This window comes from Chelmon rostratus, chromosome 1 (assembly GCF_017976325.1).
Source record: "Chelmon rostratus isolate fCheRos1 chromosome 1, fCheRos1.pri, whole genome shotgun sequence".
NCBI lineage: Eukaryota > Metazoa > Chordata > Actinopteri > Chaetodontiformes > Chaetodontidae > Chelmon > Chelmon rostratus.
This window is the reverse complement of record NC_055658.1, coordinates 10,174,212-10,194,681: the sequence shown is the minus strand read 5'-3', so window position 1 is coordinate 10,194,681 and position 20,470 is coordinate 10,174,212. Positions and strand designations below refer to the sequence as shown.

The window sequence follows — 20,470 nt, the reverse complement described above, 5'->3', positions numbered from 1 at the left end:
TGACCTTTCATCCATAACCATTCAGTGCATCCATTCTTTACCTCTTTGTATAGGCTTGTAGTTTTTATTGATAGTGGCGGAGTCTGACACTGGTTTCAAAGTTGCCTTCACATACACGAGAGAAATCCATTATTGTTTTTCATTCTATCTGACTGGTATCAAGCTCACTGTTGGCTCTCCCACAGTCCTGTCAGCTGTATTGAATCGCTGCTATCACAAACATTTCCTTCTGCATTCTCTGTATGTGTTCGTCAGCAGATTCATTTCCACTTTTAGAAGGCGTTTCGTGACACGGGGAGCTGTGAGAAGAAGAGCTGCAGGCGACAGGCTGAACACCTCCAACTCCACAGGTAACAAATTTTTTACCTGTGCTCTGCTTATGCTGCTGTTGAAAATTACCACCCTCGTGTGCAGCATCAAGTCAAATGCAGTTTTAATTATGACTGACTAACTTTTAAAGAAAAAATTAAAAACAATGTGAGCGTTTCCGGCTGTGCTGACAACAGATACAGAAGCTGATCTTCTGCTGTATTTATGATGAAGTCAGCTAACTGCACAAGAAATGGGTGCGGGTGACCTCTTTGGGGGTCACAGCTTTATGCTGTCATATGCTGGCCTATGTATGATAGTTTTACAGTAGTTTTAGTTAGTCAAAAGTTAAACATACACAATTTGTAAAGCTTGCTACGAAGTGTTCCTAAAATTCAATGTGCAGCCTTCTGTTGCAAAATGACAATAAATGAGCTTTTGATACTTTATTGCTAAAACAAAGTAGAGCTGAAATTAATTTGCATGTATTTTATTTTGATATGACTTCAGTGTCGTTTCAGTTTTTCTTAAAGGCTGTCATTTATATTTAGTTTCAGTTAATGAGATTTTTTAAATACTTATTTTCATTTTGTTTTCAGTTTTAGCTTATGATAATAACCTGCAGATTTCATCTTTGTCACCACAGCAGGACAACACATTTCACCTTCACATTTCTGTGTAATCGAAACTTAAGCATGCCTGACTAAATGAAGAGGAGGGGGGCTGAACATGCTCAACTGTTACAAACCTTTTTCTTTGATAGATTGTTTAACCTAGTATCCATGACCACAGCCTGTGAGAGAGACGATTTAGATTTTGGTGTATCATTGATGAGGCTTTGAAAGTAAAAACAGTTCAGCATGTTTTTTGTTTGTCAATGGACATCCATTCTTTGAAGCAGCACTTATGGATTCGTCCACTAGGTGGCAGGAAAACATAATAAGCTGCCATTTGAGCTTCCCTCATCATGTCACCTGCTTATTAGGTTCTTAAGGTTAATGAGCAAACTATAGCTGACAAGTGGAACAACAAATATGGCTGGCACTGCCATTTTGGCCCAGCTGTGGTCTTCAGCTGATATATTTTCCACTTTTTTACCCGTCACTCGACAACCATTTGCTGTTCGGTGGGTTTATCAAAAAAATTTGCAAAATGTTAAATCAAAACAATACCTACAAGAGACTATAAGGCCAGCTATTTCATAATACATATATTATTCCATGTTGTTAAAAACATTTATTAATGTAGGTTTAAAGGTAATGATACAATAGAAATGACAGAAAACTGCTTTTTTTAAACAATTCAGTAATGTATGGCTGAGGCAGTGGTGTCCACTCCTGGGTCAGGAGGACCCCACCACTGCATATTTTCCCTTTCCCTTCAGTGCCCACACTTGATAGCACTATTTTCACTGAAGAAAAGCGCAGGTGTAAATGATGAAATGAATGATGGCTGAATTCCATTTAGCTCCCTCCTCTTCAAGGTCCTGGCACTGTGACACGATTTACTGGTTGTTAAGGTTACAACACAAGCTCCTGTGTTTTTTCTTGGCTGAACAGTCAACGTGTCTGCAGGGATAAAGGCCAATTCACTCAATGAGATGTGTGCAACCAGTCAAGAGCTGACCCTGTGTGGGCAGAGTAAGGAGACCTGCAAGATATGCAGTGCTGGGGCTCACCAGGAGGGGGCAACGCAACACTATGACATTGCATTTTATGATAAATGGCTGGATGGTGGAAATACGTTATGAAGGGATGGAGAGCAGCATGAAATTAACAAATTGCCAGTGAGTGAGATGATCTTCAAACGATATTTCAGGTAAATTGTGAATCCTGTAAAAAGCTTTAAAATCTTAAAAATATGTAGCAAAATACAAATGATTAAAACAATTAATATTTAAGTTAAAGTTAATTCTCTGTTAAAAAATAATCTGAAAGCTGTCAACTATCTTGCAGTGTGACGTGTCTTAAATAATACTTATCTCATATACTAAAAACACTGATATATATCTATTCTGGCTTTGCTAAATATTATTGCGCAGCTGTCTGAGGTAAAAGACTAATTTTTGGTGCACGCTGCGGGGCAGGCAGGTGATAGCGTAGCTGCTTCCAGAAGGAGGAGGAGGGCGGCATGGAGCGCACACCTTTCCAGGTGACGCAGTCTCCAGCCAAGCCAAGAAGCTGTAAGGCCTCTGGTAATGAACCTGATCTGGAGGCTTCTGTTGTCTCAGTTTTGATGAAAACCAAGCGAGTCTGCCGCTCCACGAGGGCTGCATGGATGTGGTTCAGCAGGCCAGAACCTGGATCAGGATCCGGAGAGGTTGGAACCAAAACCACAGTCCGGCTCTGCTCTACACAGTCCAACACTGCTTCTGCTACAGCTGCAACCAGAGTTCAGATTATATGTTACTTCATTGTGATTTTTAGGTAGATTTTCTAAAAGTTATCTTAAATATGTACCTTTCCCTGGTAGGACGTCACGATCATAAAGACAGAGACTGTAACCGAATGTCTCCTCCAAAGCACACTCCAGCCATTTTCTGTCATCTTCATTCAGTCCTGCGTCTGTGTCGCTCTTGTAGCACATCAAAAAGGCATCGTAGCTCTTTCCATCTAAGCAAACAACAACAGCTTGGTCACTGCCGTCACATACTGGTAAAGGTGTGGAAGACGTGACTGAATGCTTTTACTGTGAAATTCTGGGGAAACAAATATGTACCTGATCATATACATTATCTGAAGCAAATCGCCAAAAACACAGATCTCACCCAAGGTGCTGCGATAGCAGGCGAGAGTGTCTCGGAGGAGAAGAGCAATGTCCATTTTCAGCTTCACATAAACAACTGCTGTTGCAACAATCACCACCGTGATGGCCACAGCGCCGAGAGCCATGTGGAGGGAGAAAAGAGAAGCTGTAGGAACATAAAGGGCAAATAACTCTAAAAATGACAATTCATTTAAAGGAGCAGATGCCAGGCAACAGCAAAACCAAAGCTCCGTCCGTCCGTCCATCCGTCCATCTATCTTGTGTACCTTTTTTGGCCAAGGTGATGGTGACAGAGCTTGAGGGTTCGTTGTCAGTGTCTAGTTTACAGGTGTATTTTTTTGATAGATCCTCCTCTGACACCTTTTTTAGGACTAGAGTCGCTGTCATCTTTATCTCTTCAGTATCATATTCACTGGAAAGGAAACGAAAGGGAATCACCTTTTTTGTTTGTACAGTGATTATGCGGCCGTGTGTAAACATTTGCGTTATCTCTGTGTTGTAAGAGCTGGTGTATCTATGTGAGGTGTTTACATTGTATAATTGTAGAAGACTGGAAAGCTGACGTTTCTCTCCACAAATGAGTCTCCACTCAACCAGAAGACCTCGTCAAAGTATGAGGACAGAACAGCTTTACAGGGGATCGCCACCGTCGAGCCTAGAAGAAGCAGAGTTTGCGCAAGATTTCAAAGCCGTGATTTAGAAAGGCGGGAAATGCTTGTGTGTGTTCGCGCTACGAGATCAAAGCTCACCCAAATCCACGTGAAACACATCATTCATGTGTGGTGAAATGATCACTGCAGATTTCTCTGTTTTTTCTGCGCATAAAAAGAAGAAAACACTTCACATCTTTATTTTTTCTTCGAAAATATGAACTTCAGTGCAGATAAACTGACCAAAAGGTGTTTCTTACTCTTTTGTTGGACATCAAGCACCACTGTGAAGGTCATGTTATATGTTTGGCCATGATACAGGTAAGATCTGGTACAGGTGTAGACACCCTGGTCAGTCTCCTCCACACTTGGGAAGTAATCAGCTTTTGGTAATGACTCACCGTCCTGCAAGATGGGAAGAGAAGCAGAATTTCTAAGCACGAACGGCATGAAAACCAGTTTTAAATGCAAGAAAATACTTCAAATTTTCACTTCAAAATTTTGCACACGCTTGAATCCGCAGTGTTTAAATACCTTGTGCCATATAATGGGGTTGCTGGTAATATTTGGGATATTTCCAGCAGGTACATTTACATCAGGGCAATTCAATGTGCATGAATCTTCTCTGTAACATATCGCAGAGTACGTGTTCCTCTCTTCATACTCTCCGGTCTGCGTCGTGTACACCGTCAGCCTGAACCAGAACTGTCTGCTGGCATTCCTGTCGCGCCATCACAGAAAAAGTTAGTATCAAGTGTTAACATTTAGATTTGAAACATTTCGCAGAGGCTCCCACTGTGCTATTTCTACATCCAGATTGTTCGGCAAGACCTGCAGATGTCTGCCAACGTTTGGATGGATTACCATGAAGTCCAGGCATTCCCGCCCCCATCAGGATTCATTTGAATGCCGTTTCATGTAGCGTCATCATCAGCGTCATCATCAGCCATCCAAGGAAACATGAAGTATCACAAGACTAAAAAGTGCTTTGAGCTCTGATGCGGACTCAGCAAACATCTAAACTTTGTGTTCATTGTCTGCTAACAGAAATGTAAAACCTCATTCACCAATTCCCGGGCAGCAAAATGTGTTTGCATGGCTAACTATTTGTGCCAGTTTGATAGTATTGTTCAGTGTCATACTGAAATGAAAGCCACTTTTCTCTTTGGCTCTGTTGTAATTATTAATTATTAATGAATGTATTATTATTATTATTTATCAATGTTTGCACTTTACCCCAGAGAGCATGAGTAATTCCCCTGATGGTTCACAGAAACACTGAGAATCACAAGACTTCTTCCATGAAGCAGCACGCCCATCCGACTCCGCTCCACTGAGGACGTGTTGGCGTTGAGATCCGTCAGCTGGGTGGTGTAACTGGTCCAGGTCGGCTTGGCATCGCCGTGATTATACCCTCTGTGATGAGGGCACTGCAGCGCCACCATCTCACCCGCCTTGACATTTACCTCTCTGGGTCTCCGGGGACACACACCTGCGAATGAGTGTCACACGTTTTAGTGCGTTTTGCTGTGTAAAGCTATAACATGATTGTGGACATTGACAAAAAAATGCCAAAAGTATCATGATTATATGCTCTGAAGGTGAAATGTGGTTCTAATCAAAATATTTATTAATGGACAATCAACCAACCAGAAAGCTGCTTCAATTCTAAGGTATAAGATGTTATTTAAAGGAATAGTTACACATTGTATTGTGAAGAAGAAACCACTGTCAGCAGCTGGTTAGCTTAGCTTAGCATAGACACTAGAAATAGACTAATGTTTGGCTGAGCGCAATAACTTCCTGTTGTCAGGCAACTCTCAGTAACTCAGTCACTGCACCCGGCCAGCAAATAGCCCCACACATGACTGCCTGTAAAACTAATGGGTTTGTAAAAATCAGATATGTAGTAATGTGTTGAATGAGCTTCAGAGGTGCTAGTAGGTGGGTTCTGTTCCCTTTGGACAGAGCCAGGCTACCTGTTTCCCCATTTCTAACTCATGCTAAGCTAATCTAAAGGTGTCCTGGCTGTAGCTTCATATAGACATATGAAAGTGGTGTCCTCTCATCTTACTCTGTGATAGAGTACCTCCATAGTACATACAGTGGGTAGTAGTGTCAGTTACCCTTTGTGATACAATACTATACCATTTACGCAAGTATTACGAAACACGATGATCATATCCCAGCTACTTGGTGTCTAATGGTCTTGTGATTTCCATCTAAAATGACTGATCATCTTTGGGTGGAAGTACTCAGGCTGATTCATGCTTTATTTGTGCTATTTGACATGTCTCTTAACCGCGCGGCTATTTCACAACACGGAATTGTTGATATTGTGTGAATTAGTCAGAATCGTCATATCACAGGGGTTTATTGATGACCTCTTCAACTTTTTTTTTTTAGCTTGAGCCCAAAGTCATGAGAACAATCAGTCAGTGTGGACTTCAGCTGATGAAGAAGGATTCAATGACCACAAGATCTGTTCCTAAAGACTTTTTATGCACGCTCTTTTATTATAGAGCCTTGCCTCTTAATGTTGACAGTATCGTCAGTCATCTTTAGGTGTGTTAATATTACATTAGTATCATAATAACAGACTTGCAGAGGTGGAAGAAGTACTCAGACCTTTCACTCAAGTAAACAGGATTTCCTCAGTGTCAGATTTAAGACTTTTTAAGACCCTTTAAAAACCAGATGGTAAAATTTCTGTTTCATCTTCAAACCAGTGGGGACAATAAGGCCCACAGTTATTTGGTAAGTTAACAAATTTATTGACATTTGTAACACATTTTTGTCAGTACATCCTGACGGTATATAAAAGAATTCATGGAAATATTATTAATAAATTAACATGACCTGGACCCAGATAAGAGGCACAGGATATAATAAAAGTTTAGCTAAAATAAACATTGGGTCATTATGAGATGATGAGCTTCTTAATTATCACAGAAATGTACCAATGCATCAATGTTGTGTTACTCTATTATAAGTTTATTTACATCACAGTACAACATTAGCAGCTTAATGTTAAAGTATATGCAGAAAACTGCCCCCCCCAGAACCAGTTTTAACTACTTTTCGCAACCGACAGTGCTGTTCAGTTGGCGCCCTCCACAATGGGGTCACAGGAAAACACAGAGGGGTTGTGAGATGATTAATGAAGGGGAGATAAAAACAGCAACATAAAAACGTTCATTGCTCTTCTTTTTTTTGGTCAAGTATGGGATAATTGTGGCTGTTTGGGTCTGGGTAATTTATTAACAATCTGGGAAGATTAGAAGGGCAACGTCGGTTTGGTGGAAATGCAAACAACTCAAAGAAATGTTAACAGGAGCCCCGAGTCGGAAGGTTAAGACCCACTGAGTTTAATCTTATCAGCTGATTTTATGATCAACTGACTACACATGTGAAATGAATGTGGTGGAGTAAAAACTGCAATATTTTCCTCCTCTAAACCCAAATGAGAAGTAAAGTATACCTCAAATATGTTCTTATGCTGAGCACTGTAATAATTACTTACTGTATATTTGTTATCAGTGTACTCATGTAGGACTATAGATTTCATAGCACATATCGAAACTAGATTAGGTGATCCTCCCTCTGACTTTTTAATAATTAACATCACATATAGTCCACATTCTCCTGTTACAACCAAGACATTTACACACTATTCAACCTGACTTATTGTGACACACTGGAACGGAGTGGCAACTCTCTTACCTGTCAGTAATGTCAGGAGGAGAAGCAGAAGAGGCAGAAGCATTTTCACCGTCATCCTGATAACGCCTCCTCATCAGGGATCCAGAAGAGTCATCGTGTCTTCTTACGGCCGCCTTTTATAACCAGCTGCTGCAGTTCTACAGAAACACAAAGGTTGAATTTTAACCACTGCTCAAAAATTGAAACTGAAAGAGGAGACCAAATAAAGGCGACTGAAATCCCGCTCAGCTGCGTTTGAGTTCAATGGCCTACTGTTTAAATGGCCTAGATAGTCATTTACTGCTTATATTTGGAGTTGACATAGTTTAGCTGAGCTATGTGTTTGTTAAACATATATACAAAGGCAATTTATCCTAAAAAAACAAATAATACCCATTATATCAGTGATGTTTGTATTGCCTTTAACAAACAAGTGACGTTAGCACCCTTAGTCATGGTATTTGTTATCTTAATATTCCTGCACGTGGTAGAGAGGAGGTTGTTTGTGTCTTATCAGTGTTTGGCATTTTTGCTGGAAATCATGCAACATCCTTCCAGATCCACATCCTTGGGATTTTTCTTCTTCTGTTCCCCGGGACTGTTGCCACAGATTCTCAAGCCCTTCAAGTCAAATATGTGATATGTTCCCACCTCTTCAAAAATGATTTTAATAATTTTAAGTTTTGATTTTACTCATTCTATTGACTATTAGATCATATTTGTGTTTCATTTTATTTCCCAGCATTGAAGTCTAAAGGCTGCTTCAAAGGCTTCTGCTTCAAATGCAGTTCAGGTGGAGATATATTATGTTCTTTATATGGCTGGTTACTGGTGCTTTCTGACAGGTGTGCAGGAAGTCTTCAGATCCTTTACTTATGTAAAAGTACTTATCCGCGCTATAAAAATACTTATAAATGAAGGTCCTGCATTGAAAATGTTACTGTATAAATGTATTAAAAGCATGAAAAGTACGCAATGCAGAAAAAGTCCCCTATGACTGTTACCCAAATATAGATCATCAGATTATTTTTACTCATGCTCTAAAAGCAGGATTTTACTGTTGCAGCTGTTTGAGGTTGAGCTCATTTTGAACTGTTCTGTACAGGATTGCAACTCATGATTATTTTCATTGTGAATTAATCTGCTGATTACTTTCTCCATTAATCAATTCGATTGTTTCGTCTGCAAAATATCAGAAAATAGAGAGAAATGCTATCACCCAGAGACATGCTTCATAACACTTCTTCAGTCCAACCAATAGACCAAGTATTTTTGAAGAATAATCGAAACAGTTATCAGCATAAATGCCAGTTAATTTTCTGTCAATTAGTGAATTCACTAATCCTTTCAGCTTTACTTGTTCATACTGTCATGTGGTTTGATTTATGACAAAACATCATCTTTTATAAGCTCTTCATATGTTTTGTTATATGTTTTGTATGCAAAAATCTTAATGTGTAGAACAGTCAGCAGCTGTCAGATAATCACAGTGGAGTGAAAAGTGCTTTCTCAGAAGGAGAAAGTGGCATGAAAAGAAGAGACTCAAGTAATTTACAAGTAAGTACCTTAATGTACTTATGTACTGTACTTAGATTACAGCACTCCTTTCCCAGTATACCAACCAAAATGTGGCTGTAGCATTGAGCATTAAAAATAGAAAACTGGAACCCAAAACAGTAAAAAGTAAATAATAACCTCTGAAATCAAGCAGAGTAGAACAGAAGTGGCATAAAATGGAAACAGGTACCTCAAAATGGTACTGAACGACAGATTATTTCCATATGGACCCCTGTCAGCAACACACCAACTGATGTGCAGCTGGACCTCTCAGCTGCGTCTGTAGAGACTCCTTTAATAATAACTCTTCTGTTCCTCCACAAACCTTTATTCCTCTCCTTCCAGAAAAATCTGATGGAACGTGAGATCATCAGTTAGAAAAGCAGAAAAAAAACGTTATCATTACAAAATTATGGTTATATGTTTAGATTTTGCTTGTTGTCAGTTGAAACAAGGGGGTGGGGGAATGCTGTTTGGGTGAACTGGTAGCGACTGGTGGACTTTTGGGTTAACAGATAACCAGCAACAAGGGGTGCCAAGTAGACGGCTTCATTTTAAGCTGTGACAAGGCAAAACCAATGCTTTAAAGTAGTCCAGTGATATAGCATTGCACTTCCATACAGCCAGGGGACTCATAAGAGGCAGACAGAGGCCGAGATGTCCTTACTTTAAGTCCTAAGTATGAGTCAAGCTCCACTTCCTGTCACTTCCCATAATGCAACCGATAGCACCGTTGACAACATCATAATGTTTTGGGGGGTTTTATTGCTTTTGGGAGACTTGACCAATATTGGGCAGATCTGCAGCAGACATGCAGCTGTTCTCCCAGACTGAGTGGTACTTTCCGCGATAACATGACCTTTGTGTGCAAAATCAGTGGAGTTTCCATTTGAGAATAACAAGGTAGCCTCCATGCAGATACTGCATTTCCACTCAATGGGCTATCTAGTACAAGTACCTCAGAACTGTACACTGACCACATTGAGTTAATGTACTTTCCCTACTGTCACCATCACATCGGTTAGTAAATCATGCACTTTACTGTCAGCAGCAGACAGGGTCTCGCCTGTGGGGGAGCATGTATTATTATTATTATTACAATAATTTATTTAATTACTAGGTCTAATATTTAAGTGTTGACTACGCTCACTGCACAGTATGATTTTCACGGGCCTCCATGGCCGAGAGCTTTGTGTAGCAACAGCAGGATGAAACTTGAACTGAAAACCTGTTTTGTTGTAGTGACCGGAGCCATTCCGACGCGCCGCTGCGCTCTGGAGACCCGGATCGGTGCGCGCTTCTCGTCTTGATCTCTGGCAGCTGCACGCGAGCAGGAAAAAGACAGTAGAAAGAAAACGTTTCCTAACCTTCATCCTGCGAGGACTTTTTAAAATATTTTTTGCAGAGATGACTGACATCCTGCGGCTGGTGTCAGAAGCGGACGGACGCTCTTTACCCACTCTCTGCCAACTGTCTGAAAACGGTTGGATAAAACTTCTATTTTAGTTTTTTTGTTAACCACTGACAGCGTGTTTAACTGTCCATTCAGCTGCCGGTGCTTAACTTTCTGCGTACACTCTGCTAATACAACGCACATGTGTGTCATTCACAACCTCTCCAGGACTGTAAACAAACGTCATGTGTTTTTCAGATATTAACTGTATCTGGGCTGAGGTATCCGCCTACATTGAGCGTCAGATGACCTTACAGAAGGTTAGTCTATCTATCTATCTATCTATCTATCTATCTATCTATCTATCTATCTATCTATGTGAGACTGACTGATTGATCCATTGTAATAGGGGGTCCACCTGGCAGGACTGGGGACCTTCACCTTCTCTCAGCAGAAGCTGGGCACAGGAAACAAGTTCACATTGATCCAAAGACCCATCTTCCTCCTGGCAGGGAAGCTAGTCCAGTCTCTGGGCTTAAAGCAGGTCAGGCCGCTGGCTGCAGGTGAGTGCATTAATAAGAAAAGCCAGATGAATGCATGTTCTGATATATATCATAATGTAACATTTTGATGGGCTTCAGGTGATATTATCATGTGTTCTTGAAAAAAGTGAATACTTGTTGGTGCTAATGGTAATGTTATTAATGATCAAGATGTTTCAGTGCTTGAGACACTCCCTTACTTCTATTGATGACATCATGAGATGGGAAATACACTTATATGCTTTCTTGCAGAGATTTAGACGATTAGATTGATACCTTCCTCATGTCTGCTCAGTAAACATGCAACCACAACACCTGGTGGCTTACCTGAGCATAAAGACTGGAAACAGGAGGAAACAGTTGGCCCATTAACTCTGGCCAAAAAGAACAAAACCTTCCTATCAGCACTTCCAAAGCTCATTAATTTACACAGTATGTCTTGGTGGTTAATTTTACACATAACCCAAAGTATAAAAAAGGCAAATTGTCATTTTGTGGGGCCAGACTATGTCTTGGTCCTGCACAGCAGAGACTCAATGGATTTATAGCTAAGTTAGCTTCCTGTGTAGCATACAACAGAAGAGTGTCAGCAATCGTCAAATCTTGGTAAGTGCATTTCCCCAAAATGTTAAACTTTTCCATTAATTAAAGGAAAGCTTTCAATCAGTTTCTTATTTTGAGCGATGGGGTCTCACGTGTACTATTTTCTGCCAGCTAAAACACAACGTTATCTCACATGAGAGATTTCGTTCTTTCTCTGTGCCCTTCTCACTGGTTTGAAGTGGACGGGGCTCAGCTACAAAAGGTGATGTCACGTATTCACCAATCAGGGTTTAGAAATATCTGAACTGGAATCTGATGACAGGTGGTGGTTCGGTTGCTGTCAATCAGACCTAATCAAACCACACACACACACAGTCTCACACATGGAGTGAGTTCAGATGAGTTTTCCTTGTTAAACTCTCGATTAACATTAACGAAAGATGTTTTTAATGTAACGTTACAGAGAAAACACAGACGATCATAGCTGCACTCATGATATGAGATATGCACTCAATCACATTAATGAAAGAACAATAAAGATTTGTGTGTGTGTGTGTCTTGCAGCAACACACTTACCAGTGGTGCACCTGAACTTTGCAGCTGTGTCCCAAGAGACTCGTTTCAGTCGAGACGTGGTGGAGGGCTGCGTTAGAGAAACTCTTCTGCTCCTCTTCAGAGCTTTGGCCTCCGAAAAAAGCGTGTTCCTCGCCTTACAGGGAATTGGAGTTTTGTCCTTTAAGAACAACAAGGTGGCTCAGCTGCTGATACTGTATTTTTGTGGTGTTAATGGTTCACGTTGTTGCGACTATGACAACAGTTTTTTTTTTTCGAACTAATCTCATCTGATGTTATTTAAAGGTGCGGATGAAGTTCAACAGAGATTTCATTGACGCCATGGATGGAACTGGTAGGCTGCTGCTAGCCTTTAACAATGTGAGTAGTTAGGAGTGCATGTGTGTTACAGAATGAACAGAATATGTATTCGTACAAATCTTTGGTACTTTTACCCTTCCAGAGACCCGGGAGCAGTGTCTCTTTAATGTCTGGTGGACTGTCCAGACTTCAGAGGCCACAGACTGCCAACCCCATCACCCTGCCAACTGTCTGCTCTCCTCAGCCAGACAACAAGGCTGGTGACAAAGACCTATGGAGCCTGTCACCAGCTCCAGACCAGAGGAATGCGGGAGGTGAAAGAGCTTTTCACACAAGGCTGACAATTTGGGATTTGATAGCGGTTTAATGAGTTTAAATTAAGCACTGAATCAAACCCAAATTCTTTCAAATTCCTACTGTGTGGACGAGCTGGAGCTGCAGAAGCTAAAAAAATATGATGTGATAGAAATTATGCTAATTGTGAGTTATCATATAGGCAATGTGTACAAATTGCTTTAGCTGTAGTAGCTATTATCGATATTTTGGGAAATAAGCCTCATTTGAATTTTAGCTGAAATGTTAGCTGACTCATGTATCTCTCCTTTAAATCTGAAGCTACTGCTAACTGCTGGTTAGCTTATCTTAGTATGAACTGGAAGGAGAGAGAAGCAGCTATCCTGGCTCTGTCCAAAGATAACAAAATGCTCCAGCTGGCGCTTCCAAAATCATAAATTAGATAAGATAATATATAACTTTATTGATCCCACGCCAGGGAAATTAAGATGTTACAGACAGCAATTATAGCAAGAATAAAAAAGAGATGTAAAAAAAGAACAAACAGACAATAAAAAAGGATACAAAATAAAAATCAACTACATATATGTACATGTATGGATGCAAAAAGAATATAAAAAATAATATTGCCTTGAATATTTGAGTTGCATATAGTAAGATATGGATAATAAAATACAGTGTTAACTATTGCACAGTAGAAAACATGCAACACAGTAGAAACATAATATATAAGCACAGTAAAAAAAATAGATGATGTAAAAATTAACATTTTTTATCTTGTAGACAAAAAAGGGCAAAAATGACAATTTGTGATTATACATACCAAACTATTTCTCGGTGGGAGGAGTGATTTCCTGGAGCCTTGACTGGTTGCATCACACTCTTCTGATGCAGACAAGACTACGTGCACATCCAGGCTGGCTGTTTTCCTCTGCTTCCAGTATTCATGCTAAGCTAAGTTGACCATTTCCTTGCTGTAGCTTCATATTTATCGTCCAGACCACAATCAACCCCTTCATTCAACGTTCAGCAGTGAGTGAGTGTACGCCTCAAAGTGTCAAACTGTTCCTTTAAACTGTGGTGTTGCACTTGAAGACCAACCGGTTGCACCAGTTGAGGCGGAACACTCATTCTCACGTTATACAAAGCTTTTACTTTCGGTTTGGGGTGTGACACTCAATGAATGGAAAGCTCTGTAATAATTGACGGCTAGATAAGATATTCGTTAGAGCCTAATGAGTCTAGGCATCGTACCAACTTGGAACTGGCTACTGAAACCCATCTCTATTAAAAACAGGGTGTAACAGAGGTTGAGATACAGCAAAGAAAGAATCACTATTGCGTGCAGAATGACAGAATCAATAATGATAAATCTGGAGCACATCAAGATAAGTGCAGATATATTCATGAACGGTGAACCTACTCAAAGTGTTGTGTGTCTCTACAAAAGTTCCCCAACAGAGAGAATCTAAATCCCATCAGACACTGCAGCCCCTCAAGAAGAAAGCTGTCAGCCTGTCTGAAGAACCGAATCCAACACCCCTGATGGAGGCCACTGACAAGTACACACAAAACCACACAAAAGCGCACACACACACACACACACACACACACCCACACACGCACACACACACACACACACACACACTCTCTCTCTATGGAGAGGTTCAGTTTGCACTGCCCACAGCTGTTGTTTGCAGGTAGATGTCACTGAGAGCTGAGAGCTCAGTGGTGGTCTCATATTGTTACTGCCCCCGAGGCAGCTTCCAGCTCAGATTCCTTTTCTGTCATTACCTCCCTGCAGTGTCAGCACACACACACACACACACACACACACACACACACACACACACACACACACACACACAATCTGAGTAGTCCCTATAGTCCCTGTATATAAGATCCTCTCTATTGTTTCAAATGATTCCGCTATTATTTGTTGTCTTGTTGCAAGTCCGCTAAGAACCTCAGTGCCATTGATTTTCAGTGTCACCACTGATGACAGAACTGCTAATTTTGGACTGTTATAATATCATCAGAAACAGTTAGAGTCCCCTTCACCCCTCAAATGCGTGCCCTTGGTTTAAAAAGGCCACTATTTGAAACTTATTACAAATAACAGCTGTTCACAAACATTATATTGGGATAAAACAACTGTGATGAAGTGAATTTATCTTCTTTAATTCAATAGTTCTGGTCCTTTAAATTGGTATAAAATCATACACTATAATAAGTTTTTTTATTTGGTTTCTAGTAGCTGTCACCATGGCATGGAGTGATCTTACCGAAGGATCTGACAAACAACTTGGAAAATTATATGCAAAATAAAGAATTTAACATTTAGTTAAAATTCTTTATGTCCAAGGAAATCACACTGGTTAGATGATCTACTGCCGTGACAAGATAAAACCAAACTGCACGTGTTCGAGGGAGTCATTCCCTTTTCGTAGAATATACACGAACAAAGACTCTGTCTCCACTCCCAGGCCCACCGCCTCCATCTCACCACCAGAGGTCGCTCCCAAACAGGAGAAACACGCTGTGAATTTTACCTGTGCTGGCCATACCCGTGCTGGACAGGTGAGTGTGTGTGTAGGTGTGTAGGTGTGTTCATGTATCTGTGTACTGTAGGTGTGTACTTGTAGATCTAATCTGGCTTTCATAGTGGTCTCTAAAATTCAAGGTGAGCATGTTTAGAGCATAACATTACCTTTAAGGGAGCACATGTATCAAGGGAGATGATATTCCTGTATGAATACAGTAAAAACCGCATAAATACATTCTCTACAATTCATATTTGACTGCCTGCAAAGAAAACAACTACATCTTTATATTACTAATTAATTACAGTATATAACTGTCAGTTTCCTGTGCTCTCCATAGGAGCTGTGCTACCTGTGTATGCAACGGGCTCAGAGGAATGTTCCAGTCTACCTGAGGGTGCAGCGGCAGGTAGAGGAGAAAGCTCAGGAGAAACTCTTACTGCTTGAAGAACAACAGAGGGACAAGCAGTACATGGACGAGGAGCAGGTGTGCTTGATATGCGTGCATGCACGTGTTTCAGTATTTGTACGACAACGAGGCTTAATGTGCGTTCAGTCCGTGCTGATGCTGCTAATGTCAGCACTGCAACATCCTCATAATGACAATGCTAACATGCTGATATTAGCATAGATGTGTTTTACAATGAGCTAACGTTGCAATTACACTCATCTTAGCTCAGTAAAAGAGACAAACTTGAATTCAGAAGGTGTACGGTTGTATTTTTCTGTATAATAAGGAAAAGAGGTGTAAGAATATTTCTTTTCCTGACATATTGTGAGTTTATTTTATTTATTTATTGGAATTAAAAAAGAAAAAAAAGATAAGAGAGTTTGCAGCGCATACATCTCCATCTCTACAAAGTGGTATTATGAGAATGGACAGGCCTGGACTAGCGGGTTGCCATGTGCACAGTACATAGACGTCAGAACTGTTAACTCTTCACATTCTGTTGATAATGTTAGTTAACTTTAAATGTTTCTGGAATGTTTAAAACTAGCATTTTTACATATTGCAAAAAAATAATACTGCAAAAAAAATCTTAAAAGTAAAATGCTTGAATAAATAGATGTACGCTATTTTACATTTTGTTTTGGCCGCTTTCCAAATGCCCATCTCATACTGTGTGGTCCAGGCTGATCTGTGAGAGCTGTGAGAATTTGTTTGGAAAACAAAAATGAGATCAGAAAACAACACAACACACAGACTGAGGTTATAGAAACTGTTTGTTCCAGATAGCCAGAGGCAGAAGTAAGATGGCATTCAAAAAATCAAGGAGTGAAGGGTGGTTCCAGACTGGTTGGGGCCAGAGAGCAGAGCAAACAGCTTTATTCTCTTTATAGGGCTGGGAAAGAAGTGTGGACCATGACAGATGTTATAATTCAAAATGAAACAACTGTCTTGCATGTTGTTTTTGCCAACATTATGTCATGGTTCAATAAAACCATGGGAGTATATTTTGTGCTTTAAATGACTTTTCTTTTTTAGTATATGTTGTGTGAATGTGTGTGTGTTCATCTGGCAGGCAAAGCGGAGTGAGCAACGTGAACGTGCAAAGCAGGTTGCTACATTCAACCTGCAAATGTCGGAGAAGAATGAGAAGACGTGCTGTCCTCTATTCCCTGTGAGTAGAACCTGGACTTTAAAGTGGTGTTACTAAAGAAGTCAATCAGTAATAGAAGTAGAAGTCCTACACACTGGGCCTTTAATAATGCTCTGACAGGACTGTGGGAGAGTTATCAGGAAACAGTGATGCTGATGTCAATAAGATAAATTTGTGCCATGAACTTTCTGCGAATCCTTTGTGTGTGTGAGGGCACTCCACCCTGAACACTGAAAATCTTATTAAAAAATGTTAAATCACTCTTTAAAACTCTTGCCACTCACTGCATCTGTTTAGTGTAACAGTTAAAATTCAGTGTCTTCTCTGGGCTGCTTGCTTTCAGACTTCATTCATCTTCCCTGCTCGGCCCCTCACTCCCGTCAGGAGGATTCAGCAGCATCGTTACATGAACGAGCTTCAGAGCCAGATAGAGAGCCGGCGGCAACACGATGCTCAAGACCAGCAGAACCGTCTTCTCATGGAACGTCTAAACCAGGTCCAGCTGGTCCAGGAGTGAGTCTGTAACAGCGGTGCAGCCCAAGCATTTCAAAAAATCATCTGCTGTGAAAACTAGCTTGTCATCTGGTGTGTATGTGTGTTTTAGGATAGCTCTGCAGAAGGCTCAGCAGCTCCAGCAGAAACATGAGAGAACTCAGCATTACAAGAGGGCGCTGGACACTCAGGCAAGACAATACTTCACAAAGTTGACTTTCAGACTTGACACTGTGCAGAGTGTGTCAAGTTGCTGAAAAGTACTTCTTAAGCCTTGATATGCTGTCGCAAACACAAGCGAAGCAGCACGAGTAGTGATCACCAGTGATGAGATTTATTTCTTAGAGAATGTTTTAAAAATAGTTTTAAATCCAACATTAGAAGTAATCCAGTTGTGAATAATTTATGAAAAGAAGACACAAGTAACTTTTTTTTTGGACTGGCTACTCTAAACGTTATTAATGAAAAGAGACAATGATGTTACAAAATTAATATTCATCAGGTTATAATTATTCTGCAACATGTTTTATTCCTATTTGCAGCTAGTTATGGAGGATACATGGGAACTGGTTGTCACTTTTTTTTAATTTTTAATAGCTCTGGTGTTAATAGGCTTTAAAAATACATATTTTAGGTATTTTAGGAATTAAGATCTGTAGTGCGATGCTGCTGATTTCTGAAGAATCTCAGCTACAATTATAGATGTCCAAATGTGTTGTGTTGTTCAAGGATGCGGAAGGTGGCAGAGTAAAGCCACCGCCCATCCTGCCAGGCAAGGGTCTAAGTGCAGGCGGGTCGCCCTGACAAACTGCTTCAAGCCTATTTTACATGTTTTACACGATTATTCATAAATCCTGTTAAATTAACCTGTTCTGGCAACTTGCAGCACTCTTATAAGGAAATACGTTCTCTGAATAACCACAAAAAATAAGAAATAGCCTCAATAATGAACATGCACAGATTGCATATGTAGGCTTTCTGGGAGGTGGGTTTAGGCAATTCAAGGCCACATTAGCTACTACAAGCGTAACACACTTGAATCTCCAACAAAACTATCAGCTGTCAGGTTGCATTGTGGGTAACGTAGGCTCCAAGTTTCCAGGTCGCCAGGCCACATCTGGCCCAGAGGTTGTTTTACACCATTTCCTCCCCTATGTTAACTGTACAACTGTAATGAATTTGTTCTGTACTTTAGGTGGAAGATAAGAAGTGCGCAGACCTTCCAGAGTGCCAGCCCGACAACTCTGGGTTCAACCACTATGAGACGGCAGCCAGCGACACAGAGAGCCGAGAGAGAGCCCAGAAGGTCACCTCTGTTCCTTACTGCTGCCATGAGCCTAGCCTAGCGTAGTTGTTTAATTATAAGCCTCTGCAGTGGAAGAGGTACTAAGATCCTTTACTTAAGTAAAAGTAATAATACCACAGTGTAAAAATAACAAGTGAAAGTCCTGCACTTGAAATTTTACTTAATTTAAATTACATAACCATTATCAGCAAAATGTACTAAATGTATAACAAGAAGAAGTATTCAATTATGCAGAAACACCACAGCTGTAATATTATTCTATATTATATTGCTGGATTAACATCATTGATGCATTAACATGTAAGCAGCAGTTTCATGTTGCAGCAGGTTAATGTGTAGCTTGTACTTTATATACAGCGGGTAGCTCAAACTTACAAAATACAATATTTCCTTCTGAAATGTTGTGAAGTTGAAGTATAAAGTAGCAGTACTTGAGTAAATGTACTTAGTTATTTTCCACTTACATTTAGGCCCACAAATATTTTCAGGTCATTTTGATTGATGTGCTGTGATTCTGCACACTGGCAGCTCTTCCAGGTAAATTTCACGGCTGCCACTCAGAGGAAGAGGGAAGACCTGCACAACCGCCAAGAACAGCTGGAGAAGGAGAGGGAAACTCTCAAACACAACAAAACGGAGTGAGTAAAGGATGGGGGAAATGAAAGCAATGGATAACGATGAGGATAACGATGTGGAAACTGTGGTAGTTTGTCTCCTACCGGTATGCTTCGTGTCCAGGTTAATATTGAGCTGCATCAATCGCTTTGAGAAGAAGAGGGACATCAGTAAGTCACTAGCGGACGAGTGGAGTCGCAGCACGAAGCTCAAACACCAGCGAGAGGACGAGGAGAGGCGCTTCCTGAGGTGTGTGTGGATGGAGGATCACCCTGAGCCTCCATCAGCATCCACCTAAGCTTTACATCTATTCATAAGCTCCAAAGCTGCTTAAACATTCACACACTCACTCTTAAAAGTTGGCACTTAATCTGACTGACTTTAGATTCATGCAGGACAACATGTTTTTCTGGTCACTAACTCATCCTTCCGTGCTTTACTCTGCCTGCCTGTGGTCAGGTCTGCTGGTCAGCTCCTGGTAGATAAGCTTGCACAGTACAGGCGCTGCTGCCAGTGTAAGAGGAGGACCACCAACTGTGGAGAGACCAACATCTGGAAAGACTCTCATCACCTCTCCGGCTCCCAGTTCATGATCTAATGAACAGTGTAGCCTATAGCAGCACATGGACATCAATACCTCACAGCCCGTGCAAGACCTCAACCCTCGTAGCTCATCCTGTGACGGCCTCTCAAGATTTAAATAATAAGTTAAGCATATATAAAGCATACTGGGATGTTATGGTGTGTGCTATCCTCTGTTTTCATGTGAGATTTATTCTGGCTCCTTTTCTAAATTAGTCTCGAGTCTCTCGAGTTCATGTCCGTGTACTTTTATGTTCCCTATTTGTTTTAGTATTTGTTTGCCCCACGGTTGCCTGTTACTCACCCATATCATTCAATGAAATGATGCATGTCAGCTCAGTTGGCTGACAGGTAGCTTGTCAAAAGGTTTGTGTGAGAGGTGGAAATTTTGACTCTCTTTGTTGATTAAAATCGTTGTGTTCAGATCAGATCAGGTTTGTAGTCACTGACTGTGTTGCGTGTTCGCTTTTTTCCCCCACTTGACTGCATCGCTGTGCAAATGCACTTGAGCGTAGCTGTTCATAACGCTGTGATTCTGTTAGATTTCAGTTCATGCATTCACTCAGTTTCTGGTTCAAACCCAGAACAAAACAAGCACTGTGTACAAGGTTAGCAGCTCAGCAGGCACTCATTTGCAACACGTCTATCACATGATTGTTTCAGAAGCTTCCCTGATCTTACATAAGCTTATAACCAGGTATT

At 40.7% G+C, this 20,470-nt stretch overlaps 2 protein-coding genes and 1 long non-coding RNA gene across 6 annotated transcripts; 2 read left to right on the top strand and 1 right to left on the bottom strand.

Moving 5' to 3' along the window:
* Nucleotides 1-302: 302 nt before the first annotated feature.
* LOC121605275 lies at nucleotides 303-4,893 on the top strand. Of its 2 annotated transcripts, XR_006006794.1 has the most exons (3): nucleotides 303-350; nucleotides 4,367-4,468; nucleotides 4,542-4,893. It is a non-coding gene; the product is annotated as an uncharacterized LOC121605275 (long non-coding RNA). The 2 variants fall into 2 exon arrangements; XR_006006791.1 differs by having other exon boundaries at nucleotides 4,367-4,893.
* LOC121605010 (interleukin-1 receptor accessory protein-like) lies at nucleotides 1,513-13,736 on the bottom strand. 3 transcript variants are annotated; one of them, XM_041934764.1, is made up of 13 exons: nucleotides 13,453-13,736; nucleotides 12,039-12,195; nucleotides 9,175-10,934; nucleotides 7,449-7,585; nucleotides 4,962-5,217; nucleotides 4,260-4,446; nucleotides 3,986-4,130; nucleotides 3,825-3,890; nucleotides 3,607-3,730; nucleotides 3,342-3,487; nucleotides 3,077-3,220; nucleotides 2,769-2,921; nucleotides 1,513-2,689 (listed from the first exon to the last, which is right to left on the bottom strand). In XM_041934764.1, the coding sequence occupies exons 4-13, from the start codon at nucleotides 7,501-7,503 to the stop codon at nucleotides 2,340-2,342; spliced, it is 1,626 nt and encodes a 541-aa protein (XP_041790698.1). In that variant the 5' UTR covers nucleotides 7,504-7,585; nucleotides 9,175-10,934; nucleotides 12,039-12,195; nucleotides 13,453-13,736; the 3' UTR covers nucleotides 1,513-2,339. The 3 variants fall into 3 exon arrangements, with proteins under 3 accessions (XP_041790698.1, XP_041790781.1, XP_041790864.1); XM_041934847.1 differs by having other exon boundaries at nucleotides 3,077-3,154; XM_041934930.1 differs by having other exon boundaries at nucleotides 3,077-3,151; nucleotides 13,453-13,735.
* On the top strand, nucleotides 10,096-20,187 carry LOC121605194 (coiled-coil domain-containing protein 81-like). Its single transcript, XM_041935053.1, has 16 exons — nucleotides 10,096-10,467; nucleotides 10,636-10,697; nucleotides 10,787-10,940; nucleotides 12,027-12,211; nucleotides 12,321-12,395; nucleotides 12,478-12,649; nucleotides 14,080-14,191; nucleotides 15,116-15,209; nucleotides 15,513-15,659; nucleotides 16,696-16,794; nucleotides 17,117-17,286; nucleotides 17,378-17,456; nucleotides 18,461-18,571; nucleotides 19,100-19,209; nucleotides 19,310-19,435; nucleotides 19,646-20,187. The coding sequence occupies exons 1-16, from the start codon at nucleotides 10,392-10,394 to the stop codon at nucleotides 19,782-19,784; spliced, it is 1,911 nt and encodes a 636-aa protein (XP_041790987.1). The 5' UTR covers nucleotides 10,096-10,391; the 3' UTR covers nucleotides 19,785-20,187.
* The last annotated feature ends 283 nt before the right edge of the window (nucleotides 20,188-20,470 follow it).

Bases quoted from the DNA above. Each gene is read 5' to 3' on its own strand.
- LOC121605010 (XM_041934764.1), bottom strand. From the start codon at position 7,503: ATGACGGTGAAAATGCTTCTGCCTCTTCTGCTTCTCCTCCTGACATTA. The intron at 4,131-4,259 runs GTATTTAAACAC...CCCATCTTGCAG, and splicing joins ACCCCATTATATGGCACAAG to GACGGTGAGTCATTACCAAA. The intron at 3,488-3,606 runs GTAAACACCTCA...TTTCCTTTCCAG, and splicing joins GTCTTCTACAATTATACAAT to TGAATATGATACTGAAGAGA.
- LOC121605194 (XM_041935053.1), top strand. From the start codon at position 10,392: ATGACTGACATCCTGCGGCTGGTGTCAGAAGCGGACGGACGCTCTTTA. The intron at 10,698-10,786 runs GTTAGTCTATCT...CCATTGTAATAG, and splicing joins GTCAGATGACCTTACAGAAG to GGGGTCCACCTGGCAGGACT. The intron at 19,210-19,309 runs GTGAGTAAAGGA...CTTCGTGTCCAG, and splicing joins CTCAAACACAACAAAACGGA to GTTAATATTGAGCTGCATCA.